At 41.7% G+C, this 18842-nt stretch overlaps 4 protein-coding genes across 4 annotated transcripts in view; 2 read left to right on the plus strand and 2 right to left on the minus strand.

Annotated features, from left to right (window-relative positions):
- LOC119547180 (probable nuclear hormone receptor HR38) overlaps nucleotides 1–11459 on the plus strand; it is a 34167-nt gene extending 22708 nt beyond the window's left edge. Inside the window, exons 2-5 of the mRNA XM_037853915.1 lie at nucleotides 3537–3874; nucleotides 4715–5899; nucleotides 6631–7711; nucleotides 8038–11459. Of these exons, the coding sequence (XP_037709843.1) occupies nucleotides 3537–3874; nucleotides 4715–5899; nucleotides 6631–7711; nucleotides 8038–8294 (2861 nt within the window). The 3' untranslated portion in view covers nucleotides 8295–11459. The remainder of the gene's footprint in view (nucleotides 1–3536; nucleotides 3875–4714; nucleotides 5900–6630; nucleotides 7712–8037) is intronic.
- Nucleotides 11460–11524: 65 nt separating this feature from the next.
- On the minus strand, nucleotides 11525–12699 carry LOC119547181. The gene has a single exon (XM_037853916.1). It carries the CDS (start codon nucleotides 12617–12619, stop codon nucleotides 11795–11797), a length of 825 nt encoding a protein of 274 aa, XP_037709844.1. The 5' UTR covers nucleotides 12620–12699; the 3' UTR covers nucleotides 11525–11794.
- Nucleotides 12700–13378: 679 nt separating this feature from the next.
- Nucleotides 13379–16274, plus strand: LOC119546761 (cerebellar degeneration-related protein 2-like). Its single transcript, XM_037853306.1, has 2 exons — nucleotides 13379–13462; nucleotides 13537–16274. Exon 2 carries the CDS (start codon nucleotides 13578–13580, stop codon nucleotides 15939–15941), a length of 2364 nt encoding a protein of 787 aa, XP_037709234.1. The 5' UTR covers nucleotides 13379–13462; nucleotides 13537–13577; the 3' UTR covers nucleotides 15942–16274.
- Nucleotides 16191–18833, minus strand: LOC119546762 (serine/threonine-protein kinase TBK1). The gene is made up of 6 exons (XM_037853307.1): nucleotides 18664–18833; nucleotides 17567–18593; nucleotides 17229–17508; nucleotides 17099–17174; nucleotides 16913–17037; nucleotides 16191–16854 (listed from the first exon to the last, which is right to left on the minus strand). The coding sequence occupies exons 1-6, from the start codon at nucleotides 18745–18747 to the stop codon at nucleotides 16284–16286; spliced, it is 2163 nt and encodes a 720-aa protein (XP_037709235.1). The 5' UTR covers nucleotides 18748–18833; the 3' UTR covers nucleotides 16191–16283.
- Between the last annotated feature and the right edge of the window lie 9 nt (nucleotides 18834–18842).

Below are 18842 nucleotides of genomic sequence, written 5' to 3' on the forward strand. Positions count from 1 at the left end.
AACAATGCCCTCCACCCAGAGTGCCTGAGTTCCCAGATCAATATGAAATATCATTCCAAATATGGCCTTGGGTCATTTAGAAAGCAATTCATCGAAGACGCGGCTCTGGCTGAACTCTTCGATCTGCAAACAAAGAAAATGAAAATAGAAATAAAAATCAAAATAAAAAAAAAGATGCTGAATAAAACTACCGTGGGCTACTGCCAAAAATGCTACCGGGAAGAGTGCGCGATAAACATTTAAGATTAGCCATTTTAACCATTGTCTGGCGATGGCCCCAAAGCAAATAACATTAAGAAATTTGTAATTTGGGTTGGGTATGCAATGCAATGCATACTAGGCATTTTTACGGCATCTTTCCGGGGCTGCATCTTCCCCGAAAGCAGCGAGTTTCTAATTGTTTTTTAGGACCCGCAACGAGAGAGAGATTTTCTGGCCGGCTCGTTAACAAATTTATTACAATGCAGAGGAGAAGGAAAAAAAAAACAGACGACTTGGCCATTGCATAAGTTTGCTAATTTTTTTTTTCGTTCGTTTTTCTTCTTTTTATATAATATCGTTAATACATATTATTTGGCAAGCTCTCGAGTCAGGCTCTGTACTTTGAACTGCGAACCCGCAATGGAGGCAGAGGCAGAGGCAGCGGCATAGTCACCGGGGACCTGATCAATGGACCTGGACATGTAGGCATCTGCCGAAATTGTGTGGAAATGGTGGACCAGAGGGGGGTGCACTGCATCTTGTGCAGTGACCCAAAGAAATGGTAATGCGATGCGGATCGTCTTCGCTTTTTGGCCGGGTCAAAATGGCCCATGCCCGGCCACTCAGTCATTGAGTCAGTGGGTGCCACACAGTCCGTCTCCGTGTGAAGATCTGTGAGAAGTATACAAATGGGTCTCGGGTTCGGTTCAGTCTCGAGCCAAAGGAGTTTACTCATTTTGGGGCAGGTTTTTCGCTTTTTCTTGCCTGCAACTTGGCGGCTTCGATGCTATCGCCTTTGAAATCCACGACAGCGACAAAGCCAGACTCATGGCCTAATAGACATGGAGGAGTCCCCAGTTTACAGTCTACAGTCTACAGTCTATAGTCCCCAGTCTACAGTCTGCAGTCTTCAGTCCCCAAGCAACTAACTTCCTGCAGTACCTTTGATGATGATGCTTCGTCTGGGCCTAGACTTTCACTATTAATTGTCGATTTTCATCAATTGTTGTTCATTGTTGTACTAGCCATCTTTGTTGCTTAATGGGTAATGGGGTTGGTATTTAAAGTTGTGCAAAAAAATAGACACAAACCTAAAGAAGAGAAGAAAACCCAATTTCTGTTTCATATCGAAATTGGATCTATTACTCAATGGGGCGACCGAGTGAGAGACAATTTGATTGATTTATGCAATACCCAGCGACTCTTCGGACCTTTTCTCCATTGTCAGTTAATTGCTCAATGCAAAATAGAAGATGCACTTATACCATGGGCAATTTGTGGGCCCTAAAACAGCCTTGTAGATCTTGAGATATTCCAAGCTTATTTGCATATCGAATAGAAGAATAGTTTCTCATAAAACTGCGCTATTAAATGAAATATAAGACATGGGCGCATTCTTTTGAATTCGTATTTTTCTTTCATCTTCATGTTGTTTTTCTAAGTATTTGGCATTCCATGCAAAAATTACAAGCTCTAAATGTTTGTCACTGACAAAGTATGGCCCCAAAATGGGTAGAGCCAGCGGAACAACATATAAGATTCTCGTTTTTTTTTTGTTTTAACCAAATGCAGCAATTAAGCATCTAAAAGGCAAGTTATGCGTTTGGTATGCATTTCGAATTTTTGATTATTTTTATTTCTGTTCTTTTTTATTGGTAAGAAAACTGGAAATTCTAGTAGAATCGGAAAATTGTTTCTAAATTGCAAATATGTTTAGAAGATTTATTGGATCTTTATGGCACTGCCTTTAATTACATTACGAGATTGTTTACTTTATTTTAAATGCCTTAAGAATAGCAAGTCATTTTTAAAATTAATTTAGTTTTTAAATGTTTTTTTTTTTTTCTACCATCACAAAACATAATTTTGTGTAATATTTCAATTCACCTATCATGAATATTTATAAATTATATATATTTATGTACGTCTTTATCTATCCATCTTTTTTTTTCATTATTTTTTTTATGACTGCCCTCTTTGAACTGTGTCCACGTTTTGTTTTTCGGCTCTAGGTTTTTGGTTTTTGGTTATGTCTAAGACAACTGACACGACAGCCGCAGCAACATTTATTAATTTGTCAAATTCAAGCCAAGACAACACACGTTAGGAAATATTGCAAAAAAAGTTTGGTGGGCTATGATTATTATTTTCGTGTTGCCGGTTTATAACTAATTCTCGCAGATAAAAAGTGTCAAAAGAGTCAGGCGGCCAGAAGTCAGAAGAAGTTGAGGAAAAATCTGTGGAAAAAGATAAACTGAAAAATATATAGACAAAACATCGGTTGATTAGAGGAATATGAGTATGTGTGAATAATGGGTTCGTTGAGGTTGTGTGATATTTATGGCTAGGATAATTAATGGTTAATAGAAATCGCTGACAGTTTATGAGTTGCTTATAATCATATGGGGGGTTTGAAAGGGGCTAATATAATAATACCATTATTATAATTTTACAGTCATATTTCCTTATCAAGCTTCCATTACTAGTAGTAAAATTGATATTTATGCTTTTTGAAGCAGTTTTAGCTACAATTTTATGAACATACACCATGTTTAAAATGACCCCTTTGCTGCCTAATATTTAGATGATATGAGGGTACTCCCATATTTTATTGTATTTATAGCATTTTGCCAAGAATTCCGACTTCAATTTCCAGCATAAATTATGCAAATTATGAAAAATGATTTCGCAGAGCCGCGGCGAACTTTAGCTTGCATTTTGAATTTTGCAATGCGAATCGGCCAAAATATTTATTATAATCAAAAGCCGAACACCCGCAACGTGGCTGGGCCCATGGAAGCGAACCGTGCGGCATCGGACAACACAATTTATTACATTTTATGTGCCGCATTAACCGAACGATGGAGATGTGATCCTCGTTTAGGTTTGTTTCTGCCGCTTTTTTCCACCGATTTTCTGGTGGCTACATCTTTGTTGTAACGTGATCTCGCCTCTTGGCCAACCCCGCGACACAATGAGGAGGTGTCTCGGCATCTTTGGGATATACAAAATCTATCCATATATATATGTATTTATTTATTTATGTGGACAGCCAGAGCCTGGGACTGAGAGTGAGACCTGGGACTGAGTTTGAGCATTTCTAATTAAGACATTCGATACGGCGGCTTGCGTGTGGAACGCGAGACAATTGGGCAACGTACAGCGGCAACATTAGCACGGCAGCAATATGAATCTGCCCAAATCATCGCAGATTTGGCATTTCACCAACCATTTAGCATTAAGCTCACCCCAGAGACTCCGTGTGGCATTCATGCCCACTTGACTTCCCAGTATTCTAAATTGCTAAAGACCTTTCCTTTCAATTATCCTTGCAGGTGCAGCAGCAATAACAGCAGCAGCAGCAGCAGCAACATTAGCCACTGAGCCGAGGAAAATAAAACCACTCGTTGCGGGGAAACTGAAAGTCGAGAAAACTGACAGCAACAGCAACAGCGACAGCCGAGCAACAGTAGCTGCCAGCACCTCGGCAACATCTGCGACAGCGACGACAATTGCTGTTACAGCAGCAACATCAGCAGGAACCGCAGGAGGAGCAGCAGCAGCAACTGCAACATCAACGGCAGCGGCGACAGCAGCAATCCACACAACCAAAATCAGCCAACTGAGGCTAAATACCCAAGCGACAAACAGCATGTTACTTTTGCAACCTAATGTAAGTTTAAAACAAAGATAAAATATGTTATTACTATTTGATTGGGCAGAGAATTAATAGAACATACAAAAAGGATTTATTTATAAATAGCATTCAATCAAATAGAATTCAAATAGCAAGACTTTTAGAAACCTTAAAGGAGATCTGTTTGATCGAAATTACCTTAAATATATTTTAGATCTACGGTTTTCGTTTATCATATATTCAAAATAGCTTATTTGACATACAATTTCAGCATTTGTTTTTAAAACAAAGCTATTCTAAAATGAAAATATTTAAGCAATATCGTTTTAATCGTTCATTAAATATTCAAAATATCTTAAATAATAGGTATACATTTTTCATATTCTCAAAAAACTAATACCGAGTCCGATTTATTATAAATTTAACTTGCAAATCCCCGCTGATATATAATTTCCAAAAAAATAAAAACACCGAGCACAAAATGCAAATTTGGCAGGCCCAAAATGAATGGCCTCGCTAATTGGCAGCTGCGAGGAGGTGCCTCCACTGCAGTAAAGTCAAGTTTTGGAGGTGAGGAGATCAATTGCAGCGGCAGAGACAATAATTAGACAGCTATTGTTAGGTGCGATATGTTGGGAAAACATTTTGGCATAAGCATAACCAATTAGGAAATCATCACCGAGGAGTTTTCGGCGACTTAAGGGTTGCTTTTCCGACCCAAGAGCCAATGGCAGTTTCTGGGGGAAATGCGCATGTCGCACGTTGAGCGTAGCATGTCAGGAAAAGCTAGACTCCACCCTTAGGATAGGCTAGGATATCTAGGCGGAAACGACAAGCTCACTAACTCATTCGTCCGCCGACTGTCTTTCGTTGCAGAGCTCCTTTAGTTCATTGTCGCCCTTCGATAATTTCTCCACGCAAACCGCATCGACGACCACCACAACGTCGGCATCGGCAGCTGGACACCACCAAATCCACCAACACCACCTCCTCCATCAGCAACATCACAACCAGCAGCAGCAGCAGCAGCAGCAACAACAGCAGCAGCAGCAGCAACAGCAACAGCAGCAACAACAGCAGCAGCAGCAGCAACATCTGCAACAGCAACATCAGCAACACCTTGTGAGCCCGCAGCAACACCTGCTCAAGTCGGAGACGCTGCTCTCCCATGAGGAGGATCAGTTGATCAGCAACCTGACCGACGCGTCTGTGGTCTCCCACAGCGAACTCTTCTCGGATCTCTTCTTCCCCTCGGACTCGAACAACTCCCTGCTCTCCCCGACCACCAGCGGCTATCCGGACAATCCCGCCGAGGACCTAACCAGCTCCATTGAGAATCTCACCAAGTTGACCTGCCTGCGGGACAAGCGGCTATCCTCGATCCCCGAGCAGCAACTGAGTTCCGAGCAGGAGCAGCAACTCTGTCTGCTGAGTCTGCGTTCCAGCAGCGATCCGGCTATTGCATTGCATGCCCAGCAGCAGCAGCAGCAACAGCAACAGCAGCAGCAGCAACAGCAACAGCAGCAGCAGCAACAGCAACACCAGCAGCAGCAGCAACAACATAATAATCTCCAGCTGATCTCGCCCATTGGAGGGCCCTTATCCTGTGGCAGCAGTTTGCCCAGCTTCCAGGAGACCTACTCTCTGAAGTACAACAGCAGCAGTGGGAGCAGCCCCCAGCAGGCATCCTCCTCCTCCACCGCCGCCCCCACGCCCACTGACCAGGTGCTGACCCTCAAGATGGACGAGGACTGCTTCCCGCCGCTTTCCGGCGGCTGGAGTGCCAGTCCGCCTGCTCCTTCGCAGCTCCAGCAGTTGCACACCCTCCAGTCCCAGGCACAAATGTCGCATCCCAACAACAGCAACAACAATGGGGGCAACGGCAACAACAACAACAATAGTGGGAGCTACAACTACCATGGGCACTTTAATGCCATCAATGCCAGCGCCAATCTTTCGCCCAGCTCCTCCGCCAGCTCCCTATATGAATACAATGGCGTTTCCGCAGCGGACAACTTTTACGGACAGCAACAGCAACAGCAGCAGAGCTACCAGCAACATGTAAGTAGAACACAAAAAAGAAAAATTTTAAAATATATTTTAAAACCAATTCAGATATTAAAAAGCCAATTGAAATACATTTTAACAGAATTTGTAAAATTCTTTAGTGGACGGTTTCTTATTCTCATGTTAAATTTTTCTTATTAAGTTTAACTGCTGTTTAGAAAAAAATTTCTCAACATTTAGGGACTTATCTAACTGAAAACTCTTAGCCAGAGTTAAGATTGTCTTATTTTATTTTTCAGGACTGTCAGACCGACTTTCCTGCTGAATCGTGGGATATGAGAATTTTAAGCGATTTGTCTTTCATAAAAATAACGTAACGTTGAGAAAACAAAATTGTGTTTCCAAAGAATTTACCTTCATGTTGAGTTTCTCTAACAAATAATAAAATAGAACATTAACATAAGATTGAGAATTTGACTCTTAAAGTTAAAATCAGCAGTCGGCTACTTCCCATTAAGCAGGCATAGGGAGTGACTTTGCCGCCACACAAACAGTGTAGACCAGCGGTTGGTGCAAAAATACCATTGTATTGCGTGCCGACCGCTAGTTTAAATCCATATTATAAACCAGGAAATACGTATACAAAGTGGTATGACCATTAGTGAAAGACCATTTAACATTAAACTATTTAAAAAATTGTTTAACCCTAGAAAATATAATATACAAAGTATATCATTATCTACATTTCCATGTTTCTTAAGATACAATATCTTCTATTCCTTTAGAACTACACCTCGCACAATGGCGAGCGTTACTCGCTGCCCACGTTCCCCACGATTTCTGAGTTGGCTGCGGCCACGGCGGCTGTGGAAGCAGCGGCGGCGGCCACCATCTCCTCCCCCTCATTGGGTGGTCCACCACCCGTTCGACGGGCATCGCTGCCGGTTCAGCGGACTGTCTCACCGGCCGGTTCCTCAGCGCAGAGCCCCAAGCTGGCCAAGATCACGCTGGGCCAGAGGCACACCCATGCCCATCCCCTCCAGCTCAGCTCGGCTCCCAATTCGGCGGCCAGTTCGCCGGCCAGTGCGGATCTCCAGGCGGGACGCCTCCTCCAGGCTCCGTCGCAATTGTGTGCCGTTTGCGGCGACACCGCCGCCTGCCAGCACTATGGAGTGCGAACCTGCGAGGGCTGCAAGGGATTCTTCAAGCGGACCGTCCAGAAGGGCTCCAAGTACGTTTGCCTGGCGGACAAGAATTGTCCGGTGGACAAGAGACGTCGCAATCGCTGTCAGTTCTGTCGATTCCAAAAGTGTCTGGTTGTGGGCATGGTCAAGGAAGTGGTGCGCACGGATTCGCTGAAGGGACGCCGCGGAAGGTTGCCATCGAAACCGAAATCTCCCCAAGAATCGCCACCATCGCCGCCCATCTCATTGATCACGGCGCTGGTGCGCAGCCATGTGGACACCACACCGGATCCCTCGTGTCTGGATTACAGCCATTACGAGGAGCTGTCGATGAGCGAGGCGGATAAGGTACAACAGTTCTACCAACTGCTGACCAGTTCCGTGGATGTGATCAAGCAGTTCGCCGAAAAGATTCCCGGCTATTTTGATCTCCTGCCGGAAGATCAAGAACTGCTCTTCCAGAGCGCCTCGCTGGAATTGTTTGTCCTGCGGTTGGCCTATCGGGCCAGGAGCGACGACACCAAGCTGATCTTCTGCAATGGCACGGTGCTACATCGCTCGCAGTGCCTGCGATCCTTTGGCGAGTGGCTCAACGACATCATGGAGTTCAGCCACAGCCTGCACAACCTGGAGATCGACATCTCCGCCTTCGCCTGCCTCTGCGCCCTAACCCTGATCACAGGTAGGTGAATTCTTCTTAAATAGGGATGAAAAGGGATGTTAGGGAACTCCGAAAATGTTACTTGTGAGCCAACACACGCATCATAAAGTATCTTTACAAAAAATTAAGGTCAGACTTGAAGAAAACATTTAAAAACTAAAAGCTTTAAGAAAATCCGTAGAACTCACACTTTTTAATAATATATAGGGTTTCTTTTTGTGGGGGATCATATTAAAGAAAAATATATTACAATAATCGATACCATATCCTAGCCTAGAGAACCAATTCTTATAAACAGAAACATTTCCAAATTTAACCCCTATTTTATTGTCTTATTTAATCTTCAGAACGCCATGGCCTGCGGGAGCCGAAGAAAGTGGAGCTGCTGCAGATGAAGATCATCGGCAGTCTGCGGGATCATGTCACCTACAATGCCGAGGCCCAGAAGAAACAGCACTACTTCAGCCGCCTGTTGGGCAAGCTGCCCGAACTGCGATCCCTGAGCGTCCAGGGACTGCAGCGGATCTTCTATCTGAAGCTGGAGGATCTCGTACCGGCGCCAGCCCTCATCGAGAACATGTTCGTCACCACATTGCCCTTCTAAGGGCGATCAAGCGTATCATCATAACTTTGCTTCCTTAAACTAGAATCTAAGCTATGCCCTTTATAATTTACATAGGAAGGTCCCAATTAGCTTTAGTAGAACCCAGAAATATATAAATCTCACAAAAATAAAACCGAAATAAAATGCAGACCCAGGCCATATCTATAGTGTAGTGGTAGATAGTTTGCCGGACAGCCCCGGCTCCTTCGATAATTACGGACATGAATATTTGACAGCGGGTTTCCAGTGTAAAGCCAGCTCCTGCGTGACTCGTCAGCACTGGAAATTACAACTTGTTGACGTTAATTGTCAAATTGTTTAATTTCGACTGTCAGAATCAATGGGGCGGCACGCAATGGAAACACTTTCTATATCCCCAGACTCAAAGCTTGCTCAACATTCGGCTTTAACGGACAGACGGACGGACGGACGGACAGAACGCTCTCTTGCCTTTTTGCTAACTTCTAGTCAATTGTTTTAGGCAAAAACAAATAAATAAAAAATAAAAGCATGCAGCAGAAGTGTTATATAATTTATACCCTAGAATAGACCCTAGCAATTCTCTTCAAGAATAACCCAGAAAAGGTTCCACAAATTGGGATGAAATTAAAACCAACTGTTTTCTTTCAATTTCTTTAGTATGTCTCAAATAAATAGATAAAACTTCAAATCGTTTGCCAATTTGTGGAAATCCACTATCATATATATCATATCATATAGCAAAGCCATGCTTGCCCTTAGCCAATATATAAACCAGCATAAAGTTGATAGCCCAACCAAGTATTTCCGTTAAGTCCTAGACTAAGGCTCCTAATAGATATAGGCTAAGACTATTCTGTTCGATTTACCAGTGCACCAACTAGTGCACGATGAGAGTTTAAGTACCTTTTTGTGATGATTGTGTCTGACACAGAGAGAGTTGCACACAAACACACAAACTAGACTGTAAGCTAACATATACGATATTATAATAATCTCTAAAGTAAGCCCAAGTATTCGGTAATCCAAAACCCTTGTATATCCGTAGCTAGTACGTTTTAAACGAGAGAAAAACTTTATTTAATCTTAAACCACTTCGACTAAGTTCTCAAAGAAACGCAAATGGATCGTTAGATCTGCCTCTCTCTATATGTGTGTGTTATCTCGATAGAAAACCCTCTATGTGATTTTGTGATAGATTGGCATTGAACTCTATAATATATATACACGCATAAATATATATTTTTATGTCTAACTTTTGTATGGTTTATTTTATACGTACCACTTTTCTTTGATAACAAAAAAGTATGAATAAAAAACGATCATTAGATAGCAAATATTTCAAATGTATGTTATGAGGAATTTTCAAAGTACAGCCTTTAGCAACTTTCCAATTAACGTTTGTATTAAAAGACATTTTCTATGTGTAAAATTCAAGACTTCTGTAACTAATTGTAAACTAAAAAGCAAAAACACACAAACCAATGTGAATAACATATCTCTTCAAGCTTTCGAGTGCACGAAACATGTTGAACCGAAACAAAAGTGTTACTAAACCTATTTAATATATTGGCATACCTGCATAACTATACAATTTAGATAGATCATTATTAAATTATTGTACATGTAGCACATCAAATGTTCGACAACTAGATTTTGTACCATCTTTAAGGACAATTTAGGCCAAGTTAAATTAAATATAAACCATGATCTGCATGCGGCTAAGCTGAAGCTATAAACAAATTCAATGGGGTTATATTAAATTAAATGGGAAATTTTGAAGTTTTTAAAAATTGATTTCCTAACAAAAGTTCCAGTTTAAATATTCGTGTTGAACAGTTTTTGTAGGTTGCCCTTAAATCTTCTTATTAAATACAATTTAAAAGTGGGATAGAATTTCAAATTGACCCATTTCATTTGATTACACCCACCTCAAACATTCATCCTAAGGAAGTTGAAGGGTTTAGATACCATAGAGCAATATTTCATAAGAAAAATGCACCTTAAATTAACTACAATTTTAGCGAAAATAAACCTGAACTTGTAACGGTTAGGAGCGATAGTGAAACAGGATTTGACAGGAACAGTAAGGTGACCAAAACAGTTTGAAAAGAGATGTTAGATAGGTTCGGGTTCGAAACCCTCAAAGCGATGCCATTTTTTAGCCGTTACAACATTGGATATCAATCATGCACATGAATATAAATATTATAAAGATATATCTAGCTATAGGAACCTACTTTGTACCTACACAACATGGAAACATCAAACCTACATGCATATTTACACATATATTTTGAATAGAGCGACTACTTTTACAAGTTAGGTACTTTTGGCACAAAAGCTATAGATATAGCTGGATATGGCCATACCGGAGCGAGCATATACATATATATTTTGGTTTATTGTTCTTTTGTAATTTTATAAATACATACATATATACTACGTAAATGTCAAGTGTGGATTCATATTTTTGAGATACAGTTACAAAGCGAAACAAAATAAATACCGTAAAACGTGAAATTTTTCGATGAAACGATTTTAAATGAGAACTTTTTAATATTGCTATAAAATGAAATATACACATGATATAAATATATATTTTACTATGTAACGGATAGAAGTAAGCAAGATGCAGCGCATAAAGCTTTATACAAATTAAAAAAAGAGCAAAAGAAATTGGCACAAATTAAATTTATATAGCAACTAGACGTTTTTTTCGAAAGATAATGTTATTCGTAATAGAGTGCGTCTACTGGAGCAACAGACGCTATATCTCCAATACACAGAACCACACAATAGTTAAAATAAGATATATATCCAATCCAATTATGCGCCTACTACTAGCGATGAGCAGAAAGAAAAGAGAGGTGAAACCTAAAGACGCTATAACAAATATCTATTTGATAGATGATAGCCCGTTATGTAATTTTACTCTTATTTGATCGTTTCATTTAGCAGTTAAGTATCCAAAACAGTACGCATATGAGTGTTATGAAAAAAAAAACCTATTACTTGCAATTCAATTAACTCTGCAATAAGATACCAAGCAAAGCGAATCATTTCATTTCGATTTAAATTTAAATTTACATTTAATTTTAATAAAAATGTAAGCCCAAAACAAAAGTTTTTCTATATCTGTCTTTTGAGCAAATTAGTTATACGAGAAACCAAACCGTATTTACATAAATGTATACAAAACAAATCGTATATTTTCATTGGTTTGAAATAAATACATAAAACAATTTAGTTTTGAATGTTATTTAGGACGTTTTTTGGGAGGTTATTATGCAGTCTTTGGATAAACCTCTATTGTAATAATCTTAATTTTGTTTCAGATTTGTAGGTTGTTATAACATTTTTTCAGTTGTCCAAACAGGATGTCATTTTTTGTTCTGATTGTCTTAATCTATAGGCATTCGGTAAAATTCTTAGTCCGTTATTGGGTTCTTAAAAGCTAATTCCAATTGGCAGTCTTATGTACAAAATAAGCCCTAAAAAATTTACAAAAATAGGCAGTATCAAATGTAGACCGGTAGAAACGAAATGATGTCGTTGCGGCAGACAGGACAGCGGTGCTCCAAGCGCAGCCGCAGTTGCTGCGAACACTCCTTGCAGAGGCAGAGATGCCGGCAGGGCATGATCACGATGTTCCGGCTGCGCTCCATGCACACCACACAGCCACCGCGATTCGGGGATCCTGCGATTCCCGGATCATTCCGCACGTTCTGCCTGAAGCGCTGTAATTGCTGATCAGTCCAGAGATAAACGCTTTGCGTCTTTGTTGAGATCTCGATGCGGGCACGTTGGAGCAGGTAGATGAGCAGCAGGTACACGTAGCGCCGAAACATGTAGAGAATAAGAAGCACGGACAATCCGATCGAGAGTCGGAATGCGCTGTTTAGAAGGCTGAGGCCACGGGTTACTATGGAGTGAAACACAAAGTCCAGAAGGCAGTCCACGATGAAGAGTATGGTCTTTGGGAGTAGCAATAACACCCACAAGATGCAATCGCCCAGTTCGATGAGCAGATTGCAAAAGAACCGGCCAACGGCTTGGCCGAAATCCCAGGCATTCTTAAGGCCACCCGTGGTGCCACCATACAAGTACTCCGTCACATCCAGTGTGATGAGGCGCAGGCCGCAGCACCCTCTGTTGATATCGCTGACCGTAGCTCTCACCAGATTCCATCCCATTGTGCTGCCCTCCACCAGGCAATAGCCGACAAAGTAGCTGCACCACAGGAAGTAGTACACGCCGGTGACCACCGCATCGATCACGCTGGCCAGCGGGCGCAGTAGGAACTGGTCCACGAATTCGGCTACCCGGACTAGAGTGTATAGCATGGTGGGGGGTTCATCCTCTCAAGAAATCAAAATAAACGGCGGAAAACAAAATCAAAACAAACATGAACGCCGGGGAATAAGTGTGACCAGGCTGTGGTTGATGATTTAGGCAAAACTATCGTTGTGACAAGGTGGCGTCACAAGTGAAATACAATCGTTGTTTGTTAATTTATAACTTAAAATATTAACGAACAAATGCAATTAAATTTTTAATAAATCTACATTTATTTCCGAAGCGAAACTAAACGAGACTGCAAAAAAATCTAAAATTAGCAAATTTTATAATTTATCAATTATTATATAATCAAATATTCTATGCGCAAATTGTCTTCAATCAAGTAAATTTTAAATATAAATAACGGCTACAGCCAACATTTATTGAATGAAACCCGTGAATACTTTTTATAAGGGGTATTCCCATATCGAACTAATATTTTTTAAGCTCACATTTTTCAGAACCAATTCGTTGCAGAAAAAATTAGTTTTTATATTTATATAATTGTGTTTATTAACAAATCAGCGTTTGTATTTCGAAATATTTGTTCTAACCAATAAAAACAAGCAAACCTTAAGAATATCCCATTACGTTTCGCGAGTACCCCTAATGTGATTAATCCTGATTTTAAATTATTTCTGGATCGTTAGGGAAATATTAATCTTTGTTTTCTTTACTAATGTGTAATTCTTATAAGATATAGCAGTACATTTTTAAATGCAGTTGCATTAAACAAGTAGGGCTTTTTTTGCAGTCAGTGCAATACCATACTTTTTGTTTTTGGGGATGAAACAGTAAAAAAGTTACTGTTGTAGCTGTTTTTCCACCGTTGAGAGGACATTTGACAAGTAATCCTGAATTTTCCTTGAAAGCTCTGTATCAAAACCATCTAATATCGATTAAATCTTTACATTTTCTTTAGATTTTGCTTTAAGCCGAAGCTTACAAAGGTCTAAGTCCAAGATGGAGGAATCCAATCGCGGTATGGCTGGTTGTGAAAACGTATCACAATTCATGCTCGATGACCTACAATTAGCTGCCGAACTGGGCAAAACCCTTCTAGAACGTAATAAGGAACTGGAAACCTTTATAAAGGATTATAAAATCAAGGGGGATGAACAGGAACTGGAGATATTGCACCTACGTAAGCATATAAATGCGATGACCGAGGTGAATGATTCACGGCTTAAGGTTTACGAGCAACTGGAAGTCGGTATTCAGGATCTGGAACGTGCCAATCAGCGACTTAATTTGGAAAAGAATCGGGATAAAAAGCAAATTAAATCGTTGACCACCAATACGGAGGTTTTGGAAGCCCGCTGTGAAGAACTGAATCAGTTGCTAAGCGATGCCCGGCAATCTTTAAGCACCGAACGGCGGAAGGTGGATCAATTGCAGCAGGAGCGATATAGAATGCAACATTCTGCAGAGGGTTCCGTTTCTAGCCATAGCATTCAGTCATTGTGCAAGGAACAGAATTTGGAGCTTTCAAAACTGGATGTTATGGCCATTGCGAACTCAACCGGACTGGAGGATATCTCTTTCAGTAATGCCACCATGTGCGAGAGGACTGCCGTTAAGGGTGAAGATAATGAGGAATTGGTAAAGCTTCTCAGCGAAATGGAGATCCTGAAGCGAGATTTCTTGGCTGAACAGCAGCGTTGCACTGAGCTGGAAGAACAGTTGGTGACCATTATCCAGGATAACCAGGGTCTGCAGAGTCGTCTTCTTGAAAACAGTGGCAATGAGGGAACCATGTCGATGCACGAAGAGTTCAGTCTTCTGGATGACGTAAGACAAGGCCAAATGTGTAGTCGCTGCCTGAGGGACATAAACGAGAGCAATACCAACATGGATGACCAATCCTCCATCGCTCCAACTGATGAAATCTACGAGGACGACGACCGAAGCATACAAAGCGAAAACACCTCAAAATGCGATAATAGTGCTGCGGACTACAAGGAACGTTTTCAAATTTCCGAAGATCTTAATCTTAACGGATGCGATAAACCAAATCCCTATCGAGACCTAGTCGAAAAATATGAAGCTTTGGTGGAAGTTAAGAGAACCTCAAATGCGGCCAAGAACAATTTTGTCAGCAACTCAGATGGCAAGACTATAACTGAATTAAGTCAAAGCAAAAAAACCGAAACAATTGTTAATAGCTCAAAAGAATCTGACCTTATGTTGGACGCCACTCGTAAGCGCACTCCAACTGAGTTTTCCGAATCTGAAACTACATCATCGGGATTCTCGGATGAAACTAGCAACAAATATACACAAACTGACGAGCGACCCAGCTTCTTCCTTTGCTCAATTAGTAACGGAAACGATTGCAAATTCAGTATTTATGACGATGTCAGTCCCATTGAATCTCATTTCCGGAATAGGCCCGAGTACAGGGAACTTTTCAAGGAGATCTTCGGAGTGCTCAAGAAAGCTGCTGATAATAACGAAGTAGACAAACTACCGTCCCTGCATGACGACGTACAGGAAAGATTACCCCTGGTGCCGGCCAAAGTACCACCGGTAACACCCGAAAGGGAGGAATCTCCAGATGACTTCATTGATGACGACACCCAGAGCGTCGTGTCCTCAGTTATATCTAATCAGTCCATAGCCATGTCCGAGTGCGTTACCAAATTGGAGCGAAAAACAGCCAAAAAACACATCTTCGAAGTCAGGAATCAACAGAACCACTCATCCCATACGCAATCTACCTTGTTAAATAGCTCTTCTAAGGAAACGACAGTCGGTGAACCGAATATTAAGCAGATTAAAGAAAATGGCCAGGTACTTACTCCACTTAAGCGGGAACCTCTCGAATATCTAACCGTAGGTGTCGGAATCAAAAAGAAGAACCGACGAAAGCACCGAAACCAATGCGCATCCGGAGATCGTATCGAATTGTTCAATTCGCGGGAGTTTACTCCCAGAAACAGTCCACTTGCCATGAACAACCGTGGTGGACAAGGCAGCTCAAAGATGTGTACGGATACACTGAATGCGGAATTCGGACGCAGTAATCGTCGAAGGAATACACCTTCCTCAAGCAATTGGAACGGTTCACCAATGGTGATCTATAACAAAAATATGAATACTCCCCAGACTTCTCGTGGCCGTGTAATAGAGCTAAATGGCGTTGAATTTTATCATAATACGGTATCGCAAGATTTACACAAACTCAAAAAGCTAGATTTATCTTATGCTGAAGTACTTCGTCGCGCCGATGCCGGCGATCATATTCCCACAAAATTGCATTCCCAGCGACAACAACATAATGGAGCCAATATACGAAAGAATCATCATCAGTATCGTCAAAAGTAAACTTGTTTAGAGAATGTAAATAATTAATTATACATTGCATTCTAGCCATAGGGCATTATAAAATTTTTTAAATTGTATGTGCCATGAAGTCTAGTCCGCTTTTTAATGTATAGACAGTTAAATTACAATTACAAATTAACTATTAACGGAAATTAAATTGTATTTCAGCATGATAAAATAAATTATTAGATGACCTACAACTACAAATATGATAAAGTGACATTCGTAAGAAAATTCTGTGTTTATATGTTTAAAGTTTCATATAAAATCAAAAATTTATTGTAAACTTACAAGGTAAACAAAAGCGAATAAAATACTCTTTCACTTTCACGACTCTCCAGACTAACTGTTCTCAAGACCTCCATTTGCGATTCCCAGTTTGCTAAGCAAACTTATTATCTCGCTATTGGTTCTCATAACAGCCATCACTTCCTGTTGCTGCTGCTGCATCACCCTCAACCGATTCCGCTCCTCGATCTTGGCCAGCTGGTTATTATTGTTTATTGTCTTTGTGTCCACGTCCAGTTTTAGCTCCGATTTAACGTGGTACAGTTCATCTCGTATGCCATTTAATTTTCGCTCGCAATCACGAACGTCCTTCTCCAGGATTTGTGTTTTAAGATAGACAGTCTGAGCCAACTTGTACCAATCTGCCAGGCACTCTGCGATCTGAGCCACTGTGGGATTTACATTGTCCATAAGCAAGGCCTTGATGCGCTTGCCATTGTGATCCACTTTGATCTTCTCCAAAGCATGGAACTGCTCATCATTGTAGGTCAGCGTACGCGTAGCACGATCTCGCAGCAGATGCTGCCAGGAGTCCCGCAGCCTTTCCACAAGATACTTGGCCTGGGCACTGGCCCTGGTCCTACAAGGACACTTCTTTCCATGCATTGAAGAATTCCATTGGTCGCTGGTTGGATAAAGTTAATTATATAATATTTATTATTTGGTTATTTTGTATGTCATACTTCAGTTCATCATCTGTGACAAAATGTTTGTGCATTTGTGAGATCACATCGGCAGCGCCATCAAAGTCGCTTTTCACGTTGTCCAAGGCAGTCAACAGGGTCTTCAACTCCTGATCCCCCTTTGTCTAAGACATAGTGCAACAAATTGTTAAAACATTTTCTTTATAAGAAGCCAAAACCACTCACCACTCTGGCCATGCTGTGCACCACATCTGCATAGTCAATCACCGTGGAAAGCAAGTTGTCAAAACTCTCGGTTTTTCTGAAATTTAAATCATTATCTAAAGGTTTCAAGGTAATGCCTCCATTTGCTCACTTCAAAAGAAGAGTAATCGTGGTTATTAGCATCTCTATGAAGTGCTCCACTCCCTTCTTTATAAGTATATCCATGGAAGTGAAGATGTCCACGCGTCTTTTGCATTCGTGACCAACACTGCAAGCGGATTTAGCCAAGCTGGCATCATTCTCCACAGATACATTGGGAGGAAACACGGGGAACTTGGGTAGATCCAATTGTTGGGGCAGCTGAACATTGTTGTCGTCGTTGCTGTACAGAAATATGGGCTGCTCTGTGGTGGTAATAGGGAATGCTTTTGCTGAAAGTATGAAGAGCATTAGTGTCGCACAAAGAAACCTCAAAAATTATAGACTTACCTATGGTTCGTGGAGTGACCTTCTTTTCTAGATGCTCGTTGTTGAACAGTAGGATCTGCTTCTCCAGCGGCACCTCGGTCTGCAGGAAAATGCGCTCCCGGAAGTTGTCAATCTGCTCGTCGGGCTCCAGGAATACTTCCACAGAACTAGTGCGATTGGTAAAGAACACATGGATGACGCGCTTGCGCAATATAAGCGTCACCTCATGGAAAAACCGATCGAAAGACCAGGTTTTCTCCCTGTTCTCCTCGAGAAGGCCAGCTAGGAGAGGAGTCACCAGGGTTTTCAATCCCTGCGAAAGATGTGCATGCGGTGGCAGGGTGGTGGACCACTCTATGGGTCCATTTTCGGAAAGCTGAGTGCCGGAAATAACCCCGGAAGCCTTCTTGGTTGTGATTTGGTGCATGGTCTCCCGGTTCTTTCTTCCCCCAAAGGGTCTAAAAGGCAGATTGCCAGTGGCCACGTGGTACAAAGTAACCCCAATAGACCACAGGTCTACATTGGCGGTGAAAGATCGCTGAATGGACTTCCTCAGCACAGCACGCTCATAGAGATCGGGATGAAGGTACTCCTCGGTTCCGTACAGCGAGGCAAAAGGCTGATTATCCTCCAGTTCTCGGGCAGCACCAAAGTCTGTTAACTTGTAGATGGTCTGCCCGTCCTCTGAGATAAACTTCATGATATTTCCGGGCTTGAGATCGCGATGCACTAGCTTGTTGTCCCGCAGATGCTTCATTCCGGCGCAGAGGTGCTCCAGCACCAGTAAGAACTCATGTTCCGGCAGTCCGTACGAGTTTTCCGGATCGTCTAGGATGTTAAAGAGACTGCCGCCGGTGCAGAGCTCCATCACGATCACCTTGCCACGACCCTCTTGATCCTCCTCGATGGCCAGCAGCTTCACTATGTTCTCGTGGTTGACCTTCTTTAGGGCCTCGAACTCCCGCATCTGGACATCCGCCGGTCGCATGTGACTGTAGGGATTAAAGGTCTTAACCGCCACCGATTCGCCGGTGATCTTATTGACCCCCTAGAAAACAAGGAAATTTCGAAAGGAAAGTGAGTCAGGAGGAAAATTCGGAGTCGTAAGCCAAACTCACCTGGAAAACGGAACCGGTGGCTCCTTTGCCCAGGACACTGGTGGTGCACCACACATAGCTCACGGAGCCGCGCAGAAAGGACATTTCGGAGATGTTTTCCAACTATTTCCTTATTATTTTGGTTTATTTCCAAGCGCCGCGATAGTGACAAACAAAAACACTTGTATGGAAAGTCTATC

The sequence above is a fragment of the Drosophila subpulchrella genome, chromosome 2L (assembly GCF_014743375.2).
Source record: "Drosophila subpulchrella strain 33 F10 #4 breed RU33 chromosome 2L, RU_Dsub_v1.1 Primary Assembly, whole genome shotgun sequence".
NCBI classification, from domain to species: Eukaryota; Metazoa; Arthropoda; class Insecta; order Diptera; family Drosophilidae; genus Drosophila; species Drosophila subpulchrella.

What these genes read in the sequence shown, in the direction of transcription:
- LOC119547181 (XM_037853916.1), bottom strand. Translation starts at nt 12,619, where the DNA reads ATGCTATACACTCTAGTCCGGGTAGCCGAATTCGTGGACCAGTTCCTA.
- LOC119546761 (XM_037853306.1), top strand. Translation starts at nt 13,578, where the DNA reads ATGGAGGAATCCAATCGCGGTATGGCTGGTTGTGAAAACGTATCACAA.
- LOC119546762 (XM_037853307.1), bottom strand. Translation starts at nt 18,747, where the DNA reads ATGTCCTTTCTGCGCGGCTCCGTGAGCTATGTGTGGTGCACCACCAGT. An exon ending in GGTCACTCCACGAACCATAG is followed by an intron (nt 17,509 to 17,566) that starts GTAAGTCTATAA and finishes TCATACTTTCAG; the next exon opens with CAAAAGCATTCCCTATTACC. An exon ending in ACGATTACTCTTCTTTTGAA is followed by an intron (nt 17,175 to 17,228) that starts GTGAGCAAATGG and finishes TTTAAATTTCAG; the next exon opens with AAAAACCGAGAGTTTTGACA.